Genomic DNA, 17,500 nt, shown 5'->3' with positions numbered 1-17,500 from the left:
TATGCAAACGCTGCGCTTAAAGGAGTTTAGTACTCTTAAAACTTTTATCTTCTAAGAGCAGTTTTCTCCTGTAGAAGTTTATTCGGAACGGTTATCTCCTTGACCGCGAGCTGTAATGAGATCATTTGGCCATTTTTACACTTGAAATAAATACAAAAATACCGGACAAAGAAATTCCTGTTCAAGCTTATTGTAAAATTTCCAACTGCATGACACATTAGACTGCCCAATGATGTTGGTAGGAAGTAATGCAAATAGGAGGGTGTACTAATTGTTACTTATTTCCTCATGCTTGTTTTTTTGTTGATATTATATTCAGTACATATCACATTTATTGTGTAAGAAATTGTTGCAAAATATTGCATTAATCATCAAACATCAAACTGTTTATAAATGCGGTGTTTCTGTAATCTGTTCCGGTAATGTTCCACATTCCACTACATTACGGAGGACGGAGTGTAGCACAGTGGGTAAGGAACTAGACTTGTAACCGAAAGGTCGCAGGTTCGATTCCCGGGTAAGTACACTGCCGTTGTACCCTTGAGCAAGGTACTTAACCTGCATTGCTTCAGCAATATCCAGCTGTATAAATGGATACAATGTAAAATGCTTTGTAAAAGTTGTGTAAGTCGCTCTGGAAAAGGGTCTGCTAAATCCTGTAATGTAATTACAGGCATTTAGCAGATGTTCTTATCCAGAGCGACTTACACAACTTTTTTACGCAGTATTTACATTGAATCCAGTTATACAGCTGGATATATACTGAAGCAATGCTGGTTGAGTACCTTGCTCAATGGATTCTATCTGGGAATCGAACTTGCGACCTTTAGGTTACAAGACCAGTTCATTACCCATTATACTGCATTGCTGAATGTTCCATTTTCCCCATATTCCCAGAGTCCCGTTCCTCCTGGCATTCCACGTGCGTTTCCTTTTTCCTTTCGCCGGAACAGGGAACGCTGGGATCGGACTCAATCTTTCTTGTTTGTCGGACAGCTGAGAAAATAGCAGTTTTTTTTTTCTTCCCCTGGTGTCCTGTAGTTTAGTCTAGAGGAGGTCTGGTTCGATCCTGTTGGTGTAAATGTGTGTGTGCTTTCCACAGTTGAGGCTTGAACTCCTTCACCCATGACTGGAGGGTAAACAAGAAATTCTTTTATTTTTTTGGGGGGGGGGGGGGTGAGAGGGGGTGCAATGGTTTCTGGGGCCAGACAGATTACTCACAGAAAGAGGAGCAGGAGGGGGTCGGGGCACCTCCTGCACCACCTTTGGTTCTGGGGCCAAAATCGGGTCCCTGGGTTGTGGCCCCACCAGTCAGACAACCCAGATTTCCCAGCTTTTACCCCTGCTGCTCATTAACCTGATCCCATGACGCAGGTGTGCACTGCCTGAAATTCAGGGCTTTCACCCCCCCCCCCCCCCCCCCCCACCCCCCCTCCACCAAGTGTCCCGACCGCAATGTCACCCGAAAGTTATTGAACTTTTTTATTTTATTTTTTTATTTTATAAAGATAAGATTCCCTATCTGACAATCCCACACCTCCAGACAGAGTCTGCTTTTACGGCCGGTGTTTAGAGACATCTTCCCTGTCCCAGCTGTTAAGTTTTTTTATGGGTCTCCGTCGTAAACTTGGGAAATTGATATTTGCAGCATAAAAAAGAAAAGAGGGTAATTTAGGGCAGCTGGACGTGAGTGTGTGGCTGGTGGATGGATGGAATTAAGCCCAGAGCCTTCATTTCTGATTGGAGTACATTAACCCTTTAAGGTGTGAGGTCACTCTTAATGGATTGTTACTAATGGAACCTTCTAATGCTGATGTAACAATCACTGCTGGTAATTGAAAGCAACAGAGCTGTAGAACACTGCCTTAGAATTTTAAATTTTGGAACATTCCAAAAAGCCTGCTCTACAAAGGGTTAAAGCAGGTGGGAGAAGAAGGCAAAGAAACAGAACTTTTTGACCTGTGGGGGCCAGGATGGGGTTGGGGTGGGGGGGGGATTCTTGCAGGGGGTCTGGGGCATTGCTTTTTTTTGGGGGGGGAGGGGAGGGAGGTTCAGGGAATGCACTTGCTCAAGTCAGCAGTTGCAACGGCCTTCATTCCGCAAAGCATCTGGCAGAGATCAGGCGACAGAGAGAAGTACCGTCTGCCTTCAACGTCTCTCTGACACTCACTGTCCCTCCATAACTCACTCCCTCTCTCCCTCTCCATCTCTCTCACCCCTTAACTCTCTCTCCCTCTCTCCCCCTTCTCTCCCTTTCTATCTCTCTCACCCCTTAACTCTCTCTCCCTCTCCCCCTTCTCTCCCTTTCCATCTCTCTCACCCCTTAACTCTCTCTCCCTCTCTCCCCCTTCTCTCCCTTTCCATCTCTCTCACCCCTTAACTCTCTCTCCCTCTCTCCTCTCTCTCTCCCTTTCCATCTCTCTCACCCCTTAACTCTCTCTCCCTCTCTCCCCCTTCTCTCCCTTTCCATCTCTCTCACCCCTTAACTCTCTCTCCCTCTCTCCCTCTCTCCCTCTTCTCTCCCTTTCTATCTCTCTCACCCCTTAACTCTCTCTCCCCCTTCTCTCCCTTTCCATCTCTCTCACCCCTTAACTCTCTCTCCCTCTCTCCCCCTTCTCTCCCTTTCCATCTCTCTCACCCCTTAACTCTCTCTCCATTTCTCTAACTCTCATTCTGCCTGTCTCTGACACTCTCTCCCTCTATAAATCTCTCTCTCACTCTGCCTCCCTTCCATCTCTCTCCCTTTCTCTCTCTCCTCTCTCTCTCTCTCTCTCTCATTCAGTCTCCCTCTGTTTTTGCTGTTGTTCACACCTCTGTTTCTGTCCTTCTCCCTCCCTCTGTCTTTGTGTCTCTCTCTCACTCTCTCTGTTTCTCTCTCTCTCTCTCTCTTTGCTGATGCTTGTTTTGGGGGTATTTACAGAACAGAATGGGATTTAATTTTTTCCTGAACACAGGCTTTGCATTGTAATCAATCCGAGTCCTTCAGCTGAAGGGGATCCTGGAACTGCATACAGGAACAGAGAGGGAGAGAGAGAGAGAGAGAGAAAGAGAGATAGGGAGAGAGAGAAAGAGAGAGTGCAGGCTCAGTCACCACACCTTAGCAATTGAAAAAAGACAGGGATGTAGAGGGTGATGCAGGGAGGAAGAGTGAGGGATGGAGAAGATGGTGCAGAGAGAGAGAGAGAGATAGATGGATAGATAGAGCAAGAGCAGGCTGAGGGGTTGCCAGGCAGCCCAGGTGGTGCTTTGGAAGAGATGCACTCGGGGGGGGGTGGGGGGGTCGGTCTGGCAAAGGAAAGAGGGAGGGAGAGGTGGGAGGGAAGAGAGAGGAGAGAGAGAGAGAGAGAGAGAGAGAGATGGACACTAGGGGTGACAATGGGCAATAAGGACAGGATTGGGGGAGAAGAAGGAGAAAGGTGGAGGAGTCGAAACAGGGCATGTGAGGGGAGAACGGAGAGGAAGAGAGAGAGAGGGAGAGAGCTGGGAAAGAGAGAGATAGTCAGAAAGATAGAGGGAGAGTGGAGCGCAGCGACAAAAGGAGACGCAGAGAAAGAAAGGAGAAAGATTGATGGATGAGGCGAGAAGAGAGAGCGACAGAAAGAGAAAGAGAAAATAGAATAGAGAGATATTGTTGGGGAGAGAAACAGCACTGGGGGGGAGAGAGGACGTCAGGAGATGTATTGGAATGGGCTTCAGCATAAAATAAACAGAGGGAGCGAACCATAAAGAGGACTGGTAATTGTGGGTCGATGCGTCGGGGGACGCGTAGAATTATGCTGTTCTTTTTTAAATTAAAGCATAAATCCGCACGCAGTGCTTGGTATCAATATAAAAGAGATTTAGGGAATGTTTGGGGTTGGGTTGTGGGGATTCGGGGAGCACTGCTGCTGTTTGTGCTTCTAATGCCCTGTAATTCAGACACACGACTGTGGGCCGGCTGTATTTTGAGAGAAACAGGATACCGCAATCCACCCAAAGCCTTATTTAGGGTTTGCGCCTTATGAGGGGCTCTGGGCCCGGGACGGCCGGGACGTGTTCTCAGCTCCTGTCCCGGCCAATCGGAAGCAAGCGCGTTGGCACGTGTGTGTGTGTGTGTGTTTGTGTGCGTGCATGCGTTTGTGTGTGTGCATGTGCGCATGCGTGTGTGTGTGTGTGTGTGCATGCGTGTCTGTGTGTGTGTGTGTGTGAGCGCATCTGTGTACCTGGTTCCTCGTTTCTATGTGACTGCGTGTGAGGGTCAGACCGGCAGCAGTTGTTGTTGCCTGTGTGCTGATGGTGAGGATGTTGGAGTGTGTGCTAGGCGCATGCTGTCTGTGTGTGGGTGTCGGCTGTACTCTGGGTGGGTGTGTGTGTTGTAGTGGGTGTTAAGGGGGGGGGGGGGGTTAGCGGCTGAATACTCGGGTCATCCTCCTTTTTACTGAGCTGACTTAAGGGCTGACTCCCACAGCGACGCTCTTTAAGGGTGGAGTGTTTAAGGGCCCGTATTGGGGGGGGGCGTTCTCACGGGCTGTATTAAGGGGGGGGGGCTGTTCTCACAGGGCTGTATTAAGGGGGGTTTCGGGCGATAGGTGTTTCAGGTGTCTATGGCGGCGTCACTTGTTACTACAAGCTGTTACCTGCCGGCTGTTTGCTGTTAAGCGGGTGGAGTGTGTAGCAGCATCCTGTTGCTGCGCTATCCGTCACGGGACATCGCGGCTCGCACGATGCTGGGCGGCTGCGGCGGACGTGTTCGCACGGGCCGCGGTGACGGGCCACGCCGCGGTGACGGGCCAATCAGAGCCGCGCTGCTGCCGATGGTGATAATTGTGGCAATTATGGCAACAACAACAACAACAAAAAAAAGAAGAAGAAAAAATCGATCTCTGCTCCTCTGTTTGCTTTCGGACCCGACCTCCTCCCCCTCTCTGCATCTGTTTGTGATGATGGGCAGTTGACTTTTGAATTTTTAATGGTCTCTTTTTTTTTCATTCATTTGTAATGCTTGTGATTTTTGCTTGTTGTGACACACAAAGGAAAAATGGCTGAGATGTATTGACTGAGTATCGCAATTGAGGTTAAGCCATTACTGATGTAAAGTAAATGGAACAATAAACGTTTTTATTAAAACTCGAAACTGCATCTCTTCCTCTCTCTCTCCCTCTCTCTCTCTCTCTCTTTCTCCCCCTCCTTCTCTGCATCTCTTCTGAGCTTTCACTCTCCCTCTCTTCCTCTCTCCCTCCCTCTCTCCCCGTCACTCTCAATTTCGGGTTCAGATTTATATATCCTTTATTGTTATGACAGAGCAAATGGTGTGTTGAAAGGAAAAATGTTATAATGGGACAATTATAATTACTACAAACACGCTGAATGAATAGACACATGAACTGTTATAATAGCAATAATCATAATTTCTCTCTCTTCCTCGCCCCCCTCTCTCCCCCCCTCCCTCTCTCTCTCTCTCTCTCTCTCTCTCTCTCAGGATGAGTGCCGGAACTTTATGAAGGTGTTGCTAAGTCGCCCGGGGGGCCTATTTGTCTGTGGCACAAATGCCTTTAACCCCTTATGTGCCAACTACACTGTAAGTACGCAACATAATGGGAAGAGAGCATTTGAAATTATAATTATTGTTATAGCAGTTTATATTATTTTATTCAGCAGTGCACATCATACATAGTAATAGCATACGTCATGACAGTATTATGACCTGTCATTATGTCATACGCTGTCAAGACAGGTTATGACAGGTGTAATGTCATGCTTATGTTACAATGGCCTTATGGTGCACAGTAGAAGACTTAATGTTGTGGTGATGACGATGACGATGACGATGACGATGACGATCCCATAAATCCCATCCACACAAATCAGACAAAGAGACCCAAATAGCAGCTGGAAAATTTTAAATAATAAACAAAGATGGGCGTCTACCAGCACACATTGCATGCGTGCAAACGAGAGCACTGGGCCAAAGCTAATTTCTCAGACTTCCTGCTGGACTGCCCCCCTCCCCCCTCTCGCCCCTCCACTCTGTTTGGATGGAGAATCGAAGGAGGGGGGGGGGGCGTGACCTGTCGCGCGCTAAACTGCACAGTCCTCGCCGTCGCCGCCCGCTGATTAATTGCAGTTCGCGAGCGTTTTGATGTGGGGGGGGGGGGGGGAGGGGGGGACGGGGACGGGGGGCTGTGAGCAGGGATGTATTTATAGGACGTTTTAAGCGCGGTGACGGCTGTTCGTTATTTCATTTCCGGGCGGGTTTAGCGGATAGCTCTCATTAGCTCTGCGGGTTATTTACCGCACTGGCGCGGTTTACATGGCTGCGTGTTGTGAGGAAGACTGTGGGTGGTGTGTGTGTGTGTGTGTGTGTACAGCCGTGATGTGGTGTGTGTGTGTGTGTGTGTGTGTGCTGTACAGACCCAGTGAGTGTGTGTGTGTGTGTGTGTGTGTTGCTGTACAGACTCAGTGAGTGTGTGTGCTGTACAGACCTCAGTGAGGTTGGGTGTGTGTGTGGTGTGGTGTGTGTGTGTGCTGTACAGCCAGTGACGTGTGTGTGTGTGTGGGTGTGCTGTACAGACTCAGTGAGGTGTGTGTGTGTGTCGTGTATGTGCTGTGTTGTGTGTGGCTGTACAGACCTCAGGAGTGTGTTCTGCCATGACAACCGTGAGGTGTGTGATGTGTTGTGTGGTGTGCTGAACAGACTCTGTGCGTCTGTGTGTGTGATGATGTGTGTTGTGTGTGCAGTACCAGACTCATGTGATGGGGTGATGTGCGCTGTGGTGTGTGGCTGTACAGACCCAGTGAGGTGTGTGTGTGTGTGTGTGTGTGTGCTGTACAGACCCAGTGAGGTGTGTGTGTGTGTGTGTGTGTGTGTGCTGTACAGACTCAGTGAGGTGTGTGTGTGTGCTGTACAGACTCAGTGAGGTGTGTGTGTGTGCTGTACAGACTCAGTGAGGTGTGTGTGTGTGTGTGTGCTGTACAGACCCAGTGAGGTGTGTGTGCTGTACAGACCCAGTGAGGTGTGTGTGTGTGTGTGTGTGTTGTACAGACTCAGTGAGGTGTGTGTTTGTGTGTGTGTGTGTAGTACAGGCTCAGTGAGGTGTGTGTGTGTGTGTGTGCTGTGCAGACCCAGTGAGGTGTGTGTGTGTGTGTGTGTGCTGTACAGACTCAGTGAGGTGTGTGTGTGTGTGTGTGTGCTGTACAGACCCAGTGAGGTGTGTGTGCTGTACAGACCCAGTGAGGTGTGTGTGTGTGTGTGTGTGCTGTACAGACTCAGTGAGGTGTGTGTGTGTGTGTGTGTGTGCTGTACAGACCCAGTGAGGTGTGTGTGTGTGTGTTTTCCTCAGAGGGACACTCTGGAGATGGTGGGGGAGACGATCAGCGGAATGGCCAGGTGTCCCTACGACCCCAAACATGCCAACGTCGCCCTGTTTGCAGGTGAGAGAGGCCCACATTGCCTATCCTCCAAATCCAAAACCCTTTATAACCCCATTGTTACCGATGTATTACTCAGTTATAAAGTGTTTATAAACCTCAGACTTTTTCCCATGACCTCACTGGGATTGTTTCGGGGAGGCGGAACTGACTTGTCCGCGTCCTTCGTTGTAGATGGGAACCTTTTCACTGCCACGGTGACCGACTTCCTGGCCATAGACGCGGTGATCTACCGCAGCCTGGGCGCCCCCCCGGCCCTCCGGACCGTCAAACACGACTCCAAGTGGTTCAGAGGTAAACCCCCGCCCCCCCCACCTCGCCACACTGCCCCCCACCCCCCCACCCCACCCTCGAGCGCAACCGCGACGCGTCTCTGAGATGCCGCTGCGGAGAAGGGAAAGCAGGTCAGGGCTCCGTTAAAAATTAAATATTAAACACCTCTTTGTGTTATCTCAGCTGTGCGTAATCTGGCCTCGTGAAGATGCAGCTCAGCTCGGCTCGTCTCAGGAGAGAGTGTGTAAAACCTTCGGCGGGTTTTAATGTTTTATTCAAGCCTCCTATTGGCCCCTAACCTTTTATTTCTAATGGGCGCCCGTCGTTACTGATCTATACGCCGCTTCCAGTTCCCTTATCTTACCGGGCAGAGGTTTTCTGTGTGTGTGTGTGTGTGTGTGTGTGTGTGTGTGTGTTGTGTGTGGTGTGTGTGTGTGTGTGTGTGTGTGTGTGTTCTCTGCCTGGGGGTTCTCTCAATCAACATTTCTGCTTAAATTTGACTTGAAATTAAATGCAAATGCAATGCTTCCCCCCCACCCCCCAAAAAATTCAGTTTGGTGAGTTAGATTTATTGATTTCTGACCTTTGCTAACGTGTGAAGAAAAAAAATATTCTCGCTTTCGCTTGTTCGTCCTGCGTTGGCTGAAGCCTGACCTGTCTGTGTCTGTGCCTGGGGTCAGTGTCCTCACCTGTAATTATGGGGCCGTGTTTGGGTCTGTGGGTCAGTCAGTGGCTGTGTTCGTCTGTTACAGGGGTCAGTGCTCATATGTGCTCTGGGAGGGGCGTGAGTGGGTGTCAGTGCCCCAGTCAGTGGTGTCGGTTGTCTTCCAGAACCGTACTTTGTCAGTGCTGTGGAGTGGGGGCCCCACATCTACTTCTTCTTCAGAGAGCTGGGGATGGAGTTCAACTACCTGGAGAAGGTAAGGTGTGTGTGTGTGGTGTGTATGTGTGTTTGTGTGTGTGTGTGCATGCGTGTGTGCGTGCGTGCGTGAGCGCGTGTGTGTGTACGATGAAGCTCATGACAAGCGCAGAGATGTAGCCATGGTTACTCAACTTCCAAACTTTAGTTCCAAAATGGGACAATGGACAGTAAACATGTCAGACCTCACCCCTGTAAAAGCATCTGTGCAGACTAACTGCAGTCCTTCTATGTTAACTATTTCCTGTGGCATTTTGATACTGCTCAGTAACTGAGGTGTGCAAAAACATCACCTGCACAACATTTCATTTTGCTGCTCTGACATCACCTGACTGGTAAACATATTTGCTTGCAGGTTGTGAGCAGGTACCAAAAGCCCCTTTTTATCCTTGACAAGTTTGCAGTTCACCAAAAAGATCATTTTCCGTGTTTACAGAACTCAATAAGTGGGCCCTTAAACTTAGCAACGTTGCGATGGGGGTCAGGCTGTTCACAGAATGCACAAGTATTTTCATGAATTATTGATAACACTTTACCAGACTGAAAGAATTATTCTTTTATAAAGTGTACTTAACGCTAATGCTTCTGTCTGTGACATTCCCACGAGTAATGCTCCATTTATAGCTGTTTTCGGGGCTGAACCGTTATTCATTCTCTCGCTGTTGATTCATGTGCGGGTTTGTGTGAACATTCAGTCTCATTTACACAGGAACAGATCCAGCACACCTGCAGCTGTCACTGTTTCAGGGTATATATGTCTTACCTGCCTGCTGTGCCTGTTTGTGTTTTTTTCCCTATGTGTGAACGTGTGTGTGTATGTGCGTGTGTGTTTATGTGTGCGTGCCTGTGCTCGTATGTGCGTGTGTGTTTATGTGTGCGTGCCTGCGCCCGTACGTGCGTGTACCTGCAGGCGGTGGTGTCGCGGGTGGCGCGCGTGTGTAAGGACGACGTTGGCGGGTCACAGCGGGTGCTGGAGAAGCAGTGGACCTCCTTCCTGAAGGCGCGGCTCAACTGCTCCATCCCCGGCGACTCGCACTTCTACTTCAACCAGCTGCACTCCACCAGCCCCATCCTGCGCTCGCACGGCCGCGACATCATCCTGGGGTGTTCTACCCCACCCCACGGGCGGACGAGGATGAAGATTATGATGTGATATGATCACATCATGACATCGTGATCTGATAAACAGAAACATAATTGGCGATGGTGATGAAGTGTGTATGAGTGATATGATGCGATGGTGATGATGAGATCATGGTGAAGATGAGTGGTATGAAGATGCATGCGATGAAGATGATGAGGGTGATGAGATGTCAGTGGGATGAATGATGATGATGCGATGATCAATCATGATCCATCATCTAGTAGATGAGATGACAATGATGATGATGATGATGATTATGATATCAATGGTGAAGATGATGATGGTGATGAAGATGTCAACGGTGATGATGATGATGATGACGATGATGATGATGATGAAATTGCGTTAGCATCTACAGTACAGTGAGGTGCATTCAGCCCAGGTCTCATGTGACAGGGATTGTGCCGACTCTCGTGAAGACGAGGTGACCGCGTGTTCAGAGCGAGTGAAGGACTCTGGGTAAGAAATCAGGGCTAGTTCCTTCGACTGCTGATGATCTGATTCACCTTCAACGTGCGTGTTCAAATCGGGCGAACACGTCGGTTCCGTGTTAAGCTCTACATTTGGGCTTGAACATGTAGGTAGTTTATAGAACACCAGTTACATTTAAGCCATTCAGCGGCATTAGCCAACCAATCAAAAGGTGTAAACAGCAAGCAAACACAGTAGAAATAAACTAAGGTGGCTTTTATAGAAATATGAAATGAAGTGTAGTCTGAAAGGGTGTGTTTATTTTTTATTTTTTTAAACTACTTCAGTTAAGCTCTCAGCCAGTTCAGGCAGATCGCTTATGTTCTTTAAAAAACAGCACAAGTCCAAGGAATTATTTTGTTTACAGAACCGCAGCCAAAAATTGGACTCTTTCGCGTTCTTCGCTGACACGTGCCGAGCGTTTGGGCCAGGGAAAATATTAACTGGGTCGTATTACGGTTCCCCAAAAGCCGGTGCTGAACATGCAGAACTGCGTGCAGTTTGGATAGCAGGCGATTACCAGTGACCTCGTAATCACAGCTTTATTCACAAAGCTTCACGCATTGCGCTCGGAGCACTTAACAAAAAAAAGAAAATAATAACTAGAGAGAGGAAAAAGAACTTGTAAAAATTATAATAAAAACACGCATAAGAGTGTAACTGGGCTGTTAAAGTGAAAACAAACTGTACAATAATAATGAACTAATAAAGTAACACAACTATTTTAATTACTTTTGTTTTTATAACATGGCTATGCGGGAACAGCATCAGTGCAGGTCGTAACAACATAAAGAACAGGAATTAAAAGCATTTTTTAAGGAGAGGAAAAACATTTTTTACACAGTTGTGGTGTTCTCTGTCGTTGAGGCCCGAAGTTTAAGGGCCTGCACGGACACTACCAGCGGCTCATTACTTTTTCAGACACAAAGCTTCATATTTCTGAAATAACGACGGCTCGTCAGTATTGAGGAAGTGGATCCACGTGGCTCGCCAGAGTGCTGGTGTTCACCTGCACAATGACTCCAGACAATGGCTACTTTGAAGGACACCAAAAAGGGCCAATTTATCCAGACAGCCCCTTAGCCGGGGTAAATTAGCATTTCGGCGTCTGTCCTCCGTCAGGGTCACATCGTGTTTGCCCGCGCGGTCCCGACCTGTCTTCTCAGTGATTAAAGCTCTGTGAAGAACAAACAGAAACAACAGAAGACTTTTTTAAAGATTTTTTTTTTTTTTGGTTCAAGGTTATCCTTTCATTATTCAGTTGAGGACAACCGCCGGGTTGCACGACCAAGCTTCCCCATTCCCTGCGATTAACTTCTGCTTTGTGCCTTTGCTTTTCATCAAGCAGCTCTCTCTCTCTCTCTCTATCACTTTCTCTGTCTCGCTCTGTCTATCTCACTCCCTGTTTCTTTCTCTCTCTCTCTGTTGTTTCTTTCTCCCTCTCTGTTTCTGTCTCACTCTGTCTCTCTCTCTCTCTCTATCGCTCTCTGTCTCACTCTGTCTGTCTCCCTGTTTCTCTTCTCTCAATTCAATTTCAATTCAATATGCTTTACTGACACCAGAGGACAAACTGTAACAGAATAATGTGTATGTACAGTCTCTCTCTTTGTGTCATTGTAGGTAATTCACAATCAGAATAAACCTAAAACAAAATAGTACATATGTACATATCACTAGTACTGGAATTATCATCATCATCATCGTCATCGTCATCGTCATAGTAACGGAGTTGAATTATATACTGGCGTCTGCCTCATGGTCTCAAAGTGCATTACTGTGCGGTGGGGGACGAGGCGACACCCAATCACCTCAGTCGCCTCTAAACGCATGTACCTCCCCACCCACATGATGCATGGCGGCCATTTTGTGCCAAAAACGCTGGCCGCCCGTCAGCCAAAGTCCGAGGGGAGTAGTTAATTTAGGCGGTTAAACGGGGCGGGGTGATTATATGGGCTGAATTAAGTGCGGCTCAGATTTGGGAATCTCGCCAGCTCTTAGCAATAAGTGTCCGGGGATCTTTAATGACCGCTCTCCCTCTAAGTCTCACGTCCGTACTGGAGAAATGTGCAGGGGGGGGAGGGGCGGGCCGAGGGGGCAGGTGGGGGGGGGGGAGGCTAGTGGGGGATAGCTTGCCTATGCCAGGATGTGTCTGCTGCAGATTTTGTTTGCAAATCCACGTCTACTGAAGGATGGCATCGAGCTAAAAAAAAAATTTTAAAAAACAAAAACAAAAACGCCGTCCTCCGATTGACTGGCATATTTGACATTAAACCCCCTGAGGTCTGGACACATTGGAGGTGACTGTCCACACACTGTGGGGGTGTGTCTGGAAAAGGGCTCTAGAAGGATGTGGTGAAAGGATTTGGTGGGATGGAGGGATTGGGAGACATTTATAGCAAAAGGTTGAGATGGTGGAGGAAGAAAGGAAGAGAAGATAGAGGGAGATAGAGGGTGAAAGAGAGGTGGGAGAATTAACCTGGAAATGGGGAGGAAAAGCTTGCAGCAGTGATGTAAGCACGGGGGGGAGGGGTGGTACAGGAGAAAGGAGTGTGTGTGTGAGCATGTGTGTGTGTGTGTGTGTGTGTGTGAGCCTGCATGTGTGGGCATGGTGGTGTGTGGTCAGTGGATGGTGTGTGTGTGTGCATGTGTGGTGTGTGTGTGTGTGTGTGTGAGTGCATGTGTGTGTGTGTGTGTGGTGTGTGAGTGCAGTGTGTGTGTGTGTGTGTGTGAGTTGTGTGTGTGTGTGTGTGTGTGTGTGAGCTGCATGTGTGTGTGTGTGCTGTGAGCGGGCATGTGTGTGTGTGTGTGTGGTGTGAACTGCATGTGTGGATGTCAGGTGTGTGTGTGACTGAGAGGGATAGAGCAGAGTAGGGTTGATGATGATGAAATGTAGAGAAGTGGAGGAGAGAGCAGAGAGGGGAGAGAGAGGAAAGAGAAGGAGGGGAGAAGAGAACAGAACTGAGAGAGACAGAGAGAGGGAGAGAAGAGAGAGGGGAGAGAAAGAGAAGAGAGACTGAGGGGGAGAGAGAGGGAAAGAGGGATTGAGAGAGAGAGAGAGAGAGAGGGAGAGAGGAAGGTAAAAAGATTCACTCAGGGACAGTTTCACTGTCCCTAGGAATCGTCTCTCTTCACCACCAAGAGAACAGCGTGCTGGTTCTGTTGCTGCTGCAGGTTCGGCTGTTTAAGCAGCTGCCTGACTGCTCCACCCTGTGTGTGTGTGTGTGTGTGTGTGTGCATGCGTGCGTGCGTGGGTGCGTGGGTGTGTGTGTGTTATGTGTGTGGGTGTGTGTGTGTGTGAGACAGTCACTCGCTGTCCCTCCCTCCCTCCCTCCCTCTCTCTCTCTCTCTCCCCTCTCTGGCGCAGGGTGTTTCGCTTTCTCTCTTCTCTCTCCTCTCGCTCTCTCTGAGCTGCAGTGTGTATTTCCCACTATGGGGCCTCTCCCTGTGCGAGCGCCTTTGATTTAATCTCCCCACACCTCTCCCCAAACCCGGCCCCCCCTCCGCCCCCCATGGCTGTCCTCCCGGGGGTGGCCTGAGAGTCAGCAGGGGCTGCTACCTGCGGGCCGGGCTTTTAGCGGTAGTGAGAGACCGGTTAGCGATGCTGGACTCGTGAGCTCTGAAGGTGAGGCCTTGCAAGCGTGTTCTAGGCTGCAGCAAAAAGGCCCGGAACGAGAGTGCAGGTTTGAAAAGCGAATGAATGAACAAAAAAACGAGTGACCTGCCTCTGTCAGAACAGGCCCATCTCCCTCTCCCTCTCTCTCTCTCCCTCTCTCTCTCTCTCTCAATATATTTATATATATATATATGTTGATATAGCACATGGAGACGCTGCCTCAGGACAGAAAGAATGGGGGGGGGGGGGTGGATAGAGTGTCGCCCCTGTGAGGCTGGCCGGGTGGGGGTGGGGGGGGCAGTGTCAGTTGGAGACGAACGGTCAGCTGTCAAACGCAGTTCCACGGGGAAGAGCCACAGCAGGTACAACCAACATGTGTTCCCCCTGCCCCCCCAACACCCCCCACCCCCCCACCCCACAAAAGACAGGACCTGACTGACACCCCCAGCCCCCACATCATCTGTCAAGTGCGCCGCAGCCGTCAGGAGTCTGTCGTCATGGCAACCGAGCTGATTAAAGTCCAAACAGGGGAAGAGCGGGTGGCCACCTGGGAGTGGGCGGGATGGTGGGGGTGGAGGGAGGGGGAGGTGTTAGGTGGGGGTGTGTGTGGGGTGGGGTGGGGTGGGGGGGGGGCTTGGGAGCCACAGTGGCCGCCTGCCAGACAGAGAAGTCAAGATACAGCAAGGAACACAAGCAGACAGAGAAATGGGGATCGGCCACTTCTTCCCCTCCCCCAACTCCTAGGGGAATACAGACAGGACATAACCCCCCACCCCCCCACACACACACACACCACATACACACACGCACACACTACACACACACACACACACACTGTGACCATGGTAGACTACCTTTCCCGTGGCTTATCGCCCCGCCGGAGCCAGAGGAGGCACCCGTGCCGGGCGCAGCGGTCGATAGATAAGCCGGAGATCCTCTGGAGGCTGCGCCAGACGGCTCTTCTGAAAAAGTTTTTAAAAAGGGGGACGAGCGCTGAAGAATTCATCCTGATTGTAGACCTGACGGGAGGGAAGTGAAGATACCGCCAAGCGCGGCGATGGATGAAAGGGCGCCGCCCGGCGGGATTCCTGGCACTCCGACCTTCGCGGTCACAGTGACACGGCGTGATCATGTGATCTCAGTGACACGGTGTGATCATGTGATCACTGTGACACGGCACGATCATGTGATCACTGTGACACGGCACGATCATGTGATCACAGTGACACCGCATGATCACGTGGTCATGGTGACACTGCATGATCACGTGATCACGGTGACACCGCATGATCATGTGGTCACAGTGACACCACATGATCATGTGATCACGGTGACACCGCATGATCATGTGGTCACGGTGACACCGCATGATCACGTGATCACAGTGACACCGCATGATCCCGCCCCGTTCCTCATTTGCAGGTATTCAGGTTGATGCTTGAAAAGGCAAAACTTGGCGTTAAAATCCCGCCACGCCGGGCCTGAAGCTGCTGGAGAGCAGCGCACAATAAAGGAAAACAAAAAAAACCTAAATTATCGTCTCGGGCGACGCGTTTGCTACCGCTAGTGTGTTCTCCAGATTAAATAACGGCGGCGCGAAAGCGATTTTAGACGCGGCGAACACGGCGATTGCATTGTTTCGCGTTCTCACGGTAACGGCTGACATGCCCTCTGCTGCATACAGGGTCCCATAAGCCATTATACGAGAAGAAAAAGCTGTTTTTCACCCCCCTAACACACTCCTGCTGCTCGGTGGCCTCTGCTGCTACGCTATTTATAGCGAATTATTTCATTTATCTACGCGGGTGCACCGGGTGGATCGCTGAGATCTGCATTATCATCTACGTGCTGTCCATTCACAAAAAGCTGGGAATTATATTGGTAGGGTTTCTCTTTGACTGCTGTCTTCTCTGTGAACGCTGTGGATGTGAGTGCTGTGGATGTGAGAGGTGTGGATGTGAGAGGTGTGGATGTGACGAGGGGGTTTCTGATTGGCCGCTCTCTGGTCTGTGTGTCCCGCAGTATCCCCGGTTCGGCGGTGTGTGCCTTCGACATGCAGCAGCTGGCCCACGTGTTTGACGGGCGGTTCAAGGAGCAGAAGTCCCCGGAGTCCATCTGGACCCCTGTGCCAGACGAGCTCGTCCCCAAACCCAGGTACACGAAACCCAGGTGCTCCTGCTGTCCTGTCAGCCTGGTGTTCCATCAGACTAGCTCTGTCTGTTCTACTGCTCTAATGTCCTCTAGCCCGAGTGATCACTCTGATGTTCTATCATCCTAGTGTTCTATCACTCTGATGTTCTATCACCCTAGTGTTCCACAATTCCGATGTTCCCTGGCTCTAGTGTTCCATCACACTGGTGCTGATGTTACGTCTCTTTGTCATTCTGTAACACTGGCTCTTTGACTCTCACACTCACACACTGGAGATTCCGGAACACAGCTGTAATGACTGTGACTCACACACTAGAGATTCCGGAACACAGCTGTAATGACTGTGACTCACACACTGGAGATACCGGAACACAGCTGTAATGACTGTGACTCACACACTGGACATTCCGGAAGACAGCTGTAATGACTGTGTCTCTGGTCCTCAGGCCGGGTGGCTGTGCGGTACAGGGCTCCAGGTTCAACTCCTCCAATGTGTTCCCGGATGAGGTGCTGAATTTTGTGAAGACACACCCCCTGATGGATGAGGCTGTTCCTTCATTAGGGCAGAGGCCCTGGATAGTGAAGACCATGGTCAGGTGAGACCGACTTGGCAGGCACTGTAGAGCTTGTGCAATCACATCTCAAGGGACTTGGAACTTTGCTGAAACTTCTCAGCACTTTTAACATCTATCTGAAAGTAAATTTGTGTGCTTGTGCGTGTGTGTGTGTGCGTGTGTGCATGTGTGTGAGTGTATGTGTGTGTGCACGTGTGTGCATATGTGTGTGTATGCTTGTGTGTGCACGTGTGTGCATATGTGTGTGTGTGTGTGTGTGTGTGTGTGTGTATGCTTGTGTGTGTGTGTGGTCACTGTGAGAAAGCTTTGCTGTCTCTCAGTCTTTCCTCTCTCTCAGGTACCAGCTGAATAAGATGGTGGTGGACACAGAGGCGGGACCGTACCGGAACCAGACGGTGCTCTTCCTGGGCTCCACCAAGGGGACCATCCTCAAGTTCCTCATGATCCCCGGGCCCCGCGACCGCTCCGTCGCCGGCGGCAACATCTTCCTGGAGGAGCTGGACGGCTTCAACCGAGAAAAGTGAGTCCCTCCCCCGTCGCGAAGTCCCAAAAAAACGAGCGCCGTTTCGTTTTTGACAGATGCGCCTCGCCGCACCGCGCCGAGAAGCATAAGGACGATTGCAGGGTCCAAACAGATGGTCTATCGCCAGTTATTACCCTTCACTCAAAGCAATTATCAGATTTCGGCAGATCTGAGAGTGTTTATTAGCCATTGTCTGAACCGCTGATTGGCTTTTTTTTTCGTCTGTTCTCTTCTCTCTTCAAAGCCATCGCTCTCATCTCCTCTTTTGTCTCGTCTTTTTTCTCCCCCCCCGCATTTACGCTCCGCCGGCAAGTAGAAAGAGTTGAAAGTTCTTCTCGAGTTTTTCAGCCCTTTTGAGTTTTCGGTTTTGAGTGCCAAGCTAAGATGGCGGACAGCTGGCCGTCTGTGGGGATCCCAGCGTAAA

General features: G+C 49.8%; 1 protein-coding gene across 1 annotated transcript in view; it reads left to right on the top strand.

The window, feature by feature from the left end:
- Positions 1 to 17,500, top strand: part of sema6ba (sema domain, transmembrane domain (TM), and cytoplasmic domain, (semaphorin) 6Ba) — a 108,802-nt gene that overhangs the window by 67,460 nt on the left and 23,842 nt on the right. The window contains exons 6-13 of the mRNA XM_064329836.1: positions 5,459 to 5,557; positions 7,320 to 7,410; positions 7,582 to 7,701; positions 8,512 to 8,600; positions 9,510 to 9,724; positions 15,850 to 15,981; positions 16,425 to 16,574; positions 16,891 to 17,073. Coding sequence (XP_064185906.1) covers positions 5,459 to 5,557; positions 7,320 to 7,410; positions 7,582 to 7,701; positions 8,512 to 8,600; positions 9,510 to 9,724; positions 15,850 to 15,981; positions 16,425 to 16,574; positions 16,891 to 17,073 — 1,079 coding nt within the window. The remainder of the gene's footprint in view (positions 1 to 5,458; positions 5,558 to 7,319; positions 7,411 to 7,581; positions 7,702 to 8,511; positions 8,601 to 9,509; positions 9,725 to 15,849; positions 15,982 to 16,424; positions 16,575 to 16,890; positions 17,074 to 17,500) is intronic.

The sequence above is a fragment of the Anguilla rostrata genome, chromosome 3 (genome assembly GCF_018555375.3).
Source record: "Anguilla rostrata isolate EN2019 chromosome 3, ASM1855537v3, whole genome shotgun sequence".
In the NCBI taxonomy this organism is placed as follows: Eukaryota; Metazoa; Chordata; class Actinopteri; order Anguilliformes; family Anguillidae; genus Anguilla; species Anguilla rostrata.
Note: the sequence above shows the minus strand (reverse complement) of the source record. Positions and strands in the feature narration are given on the sequence as shown.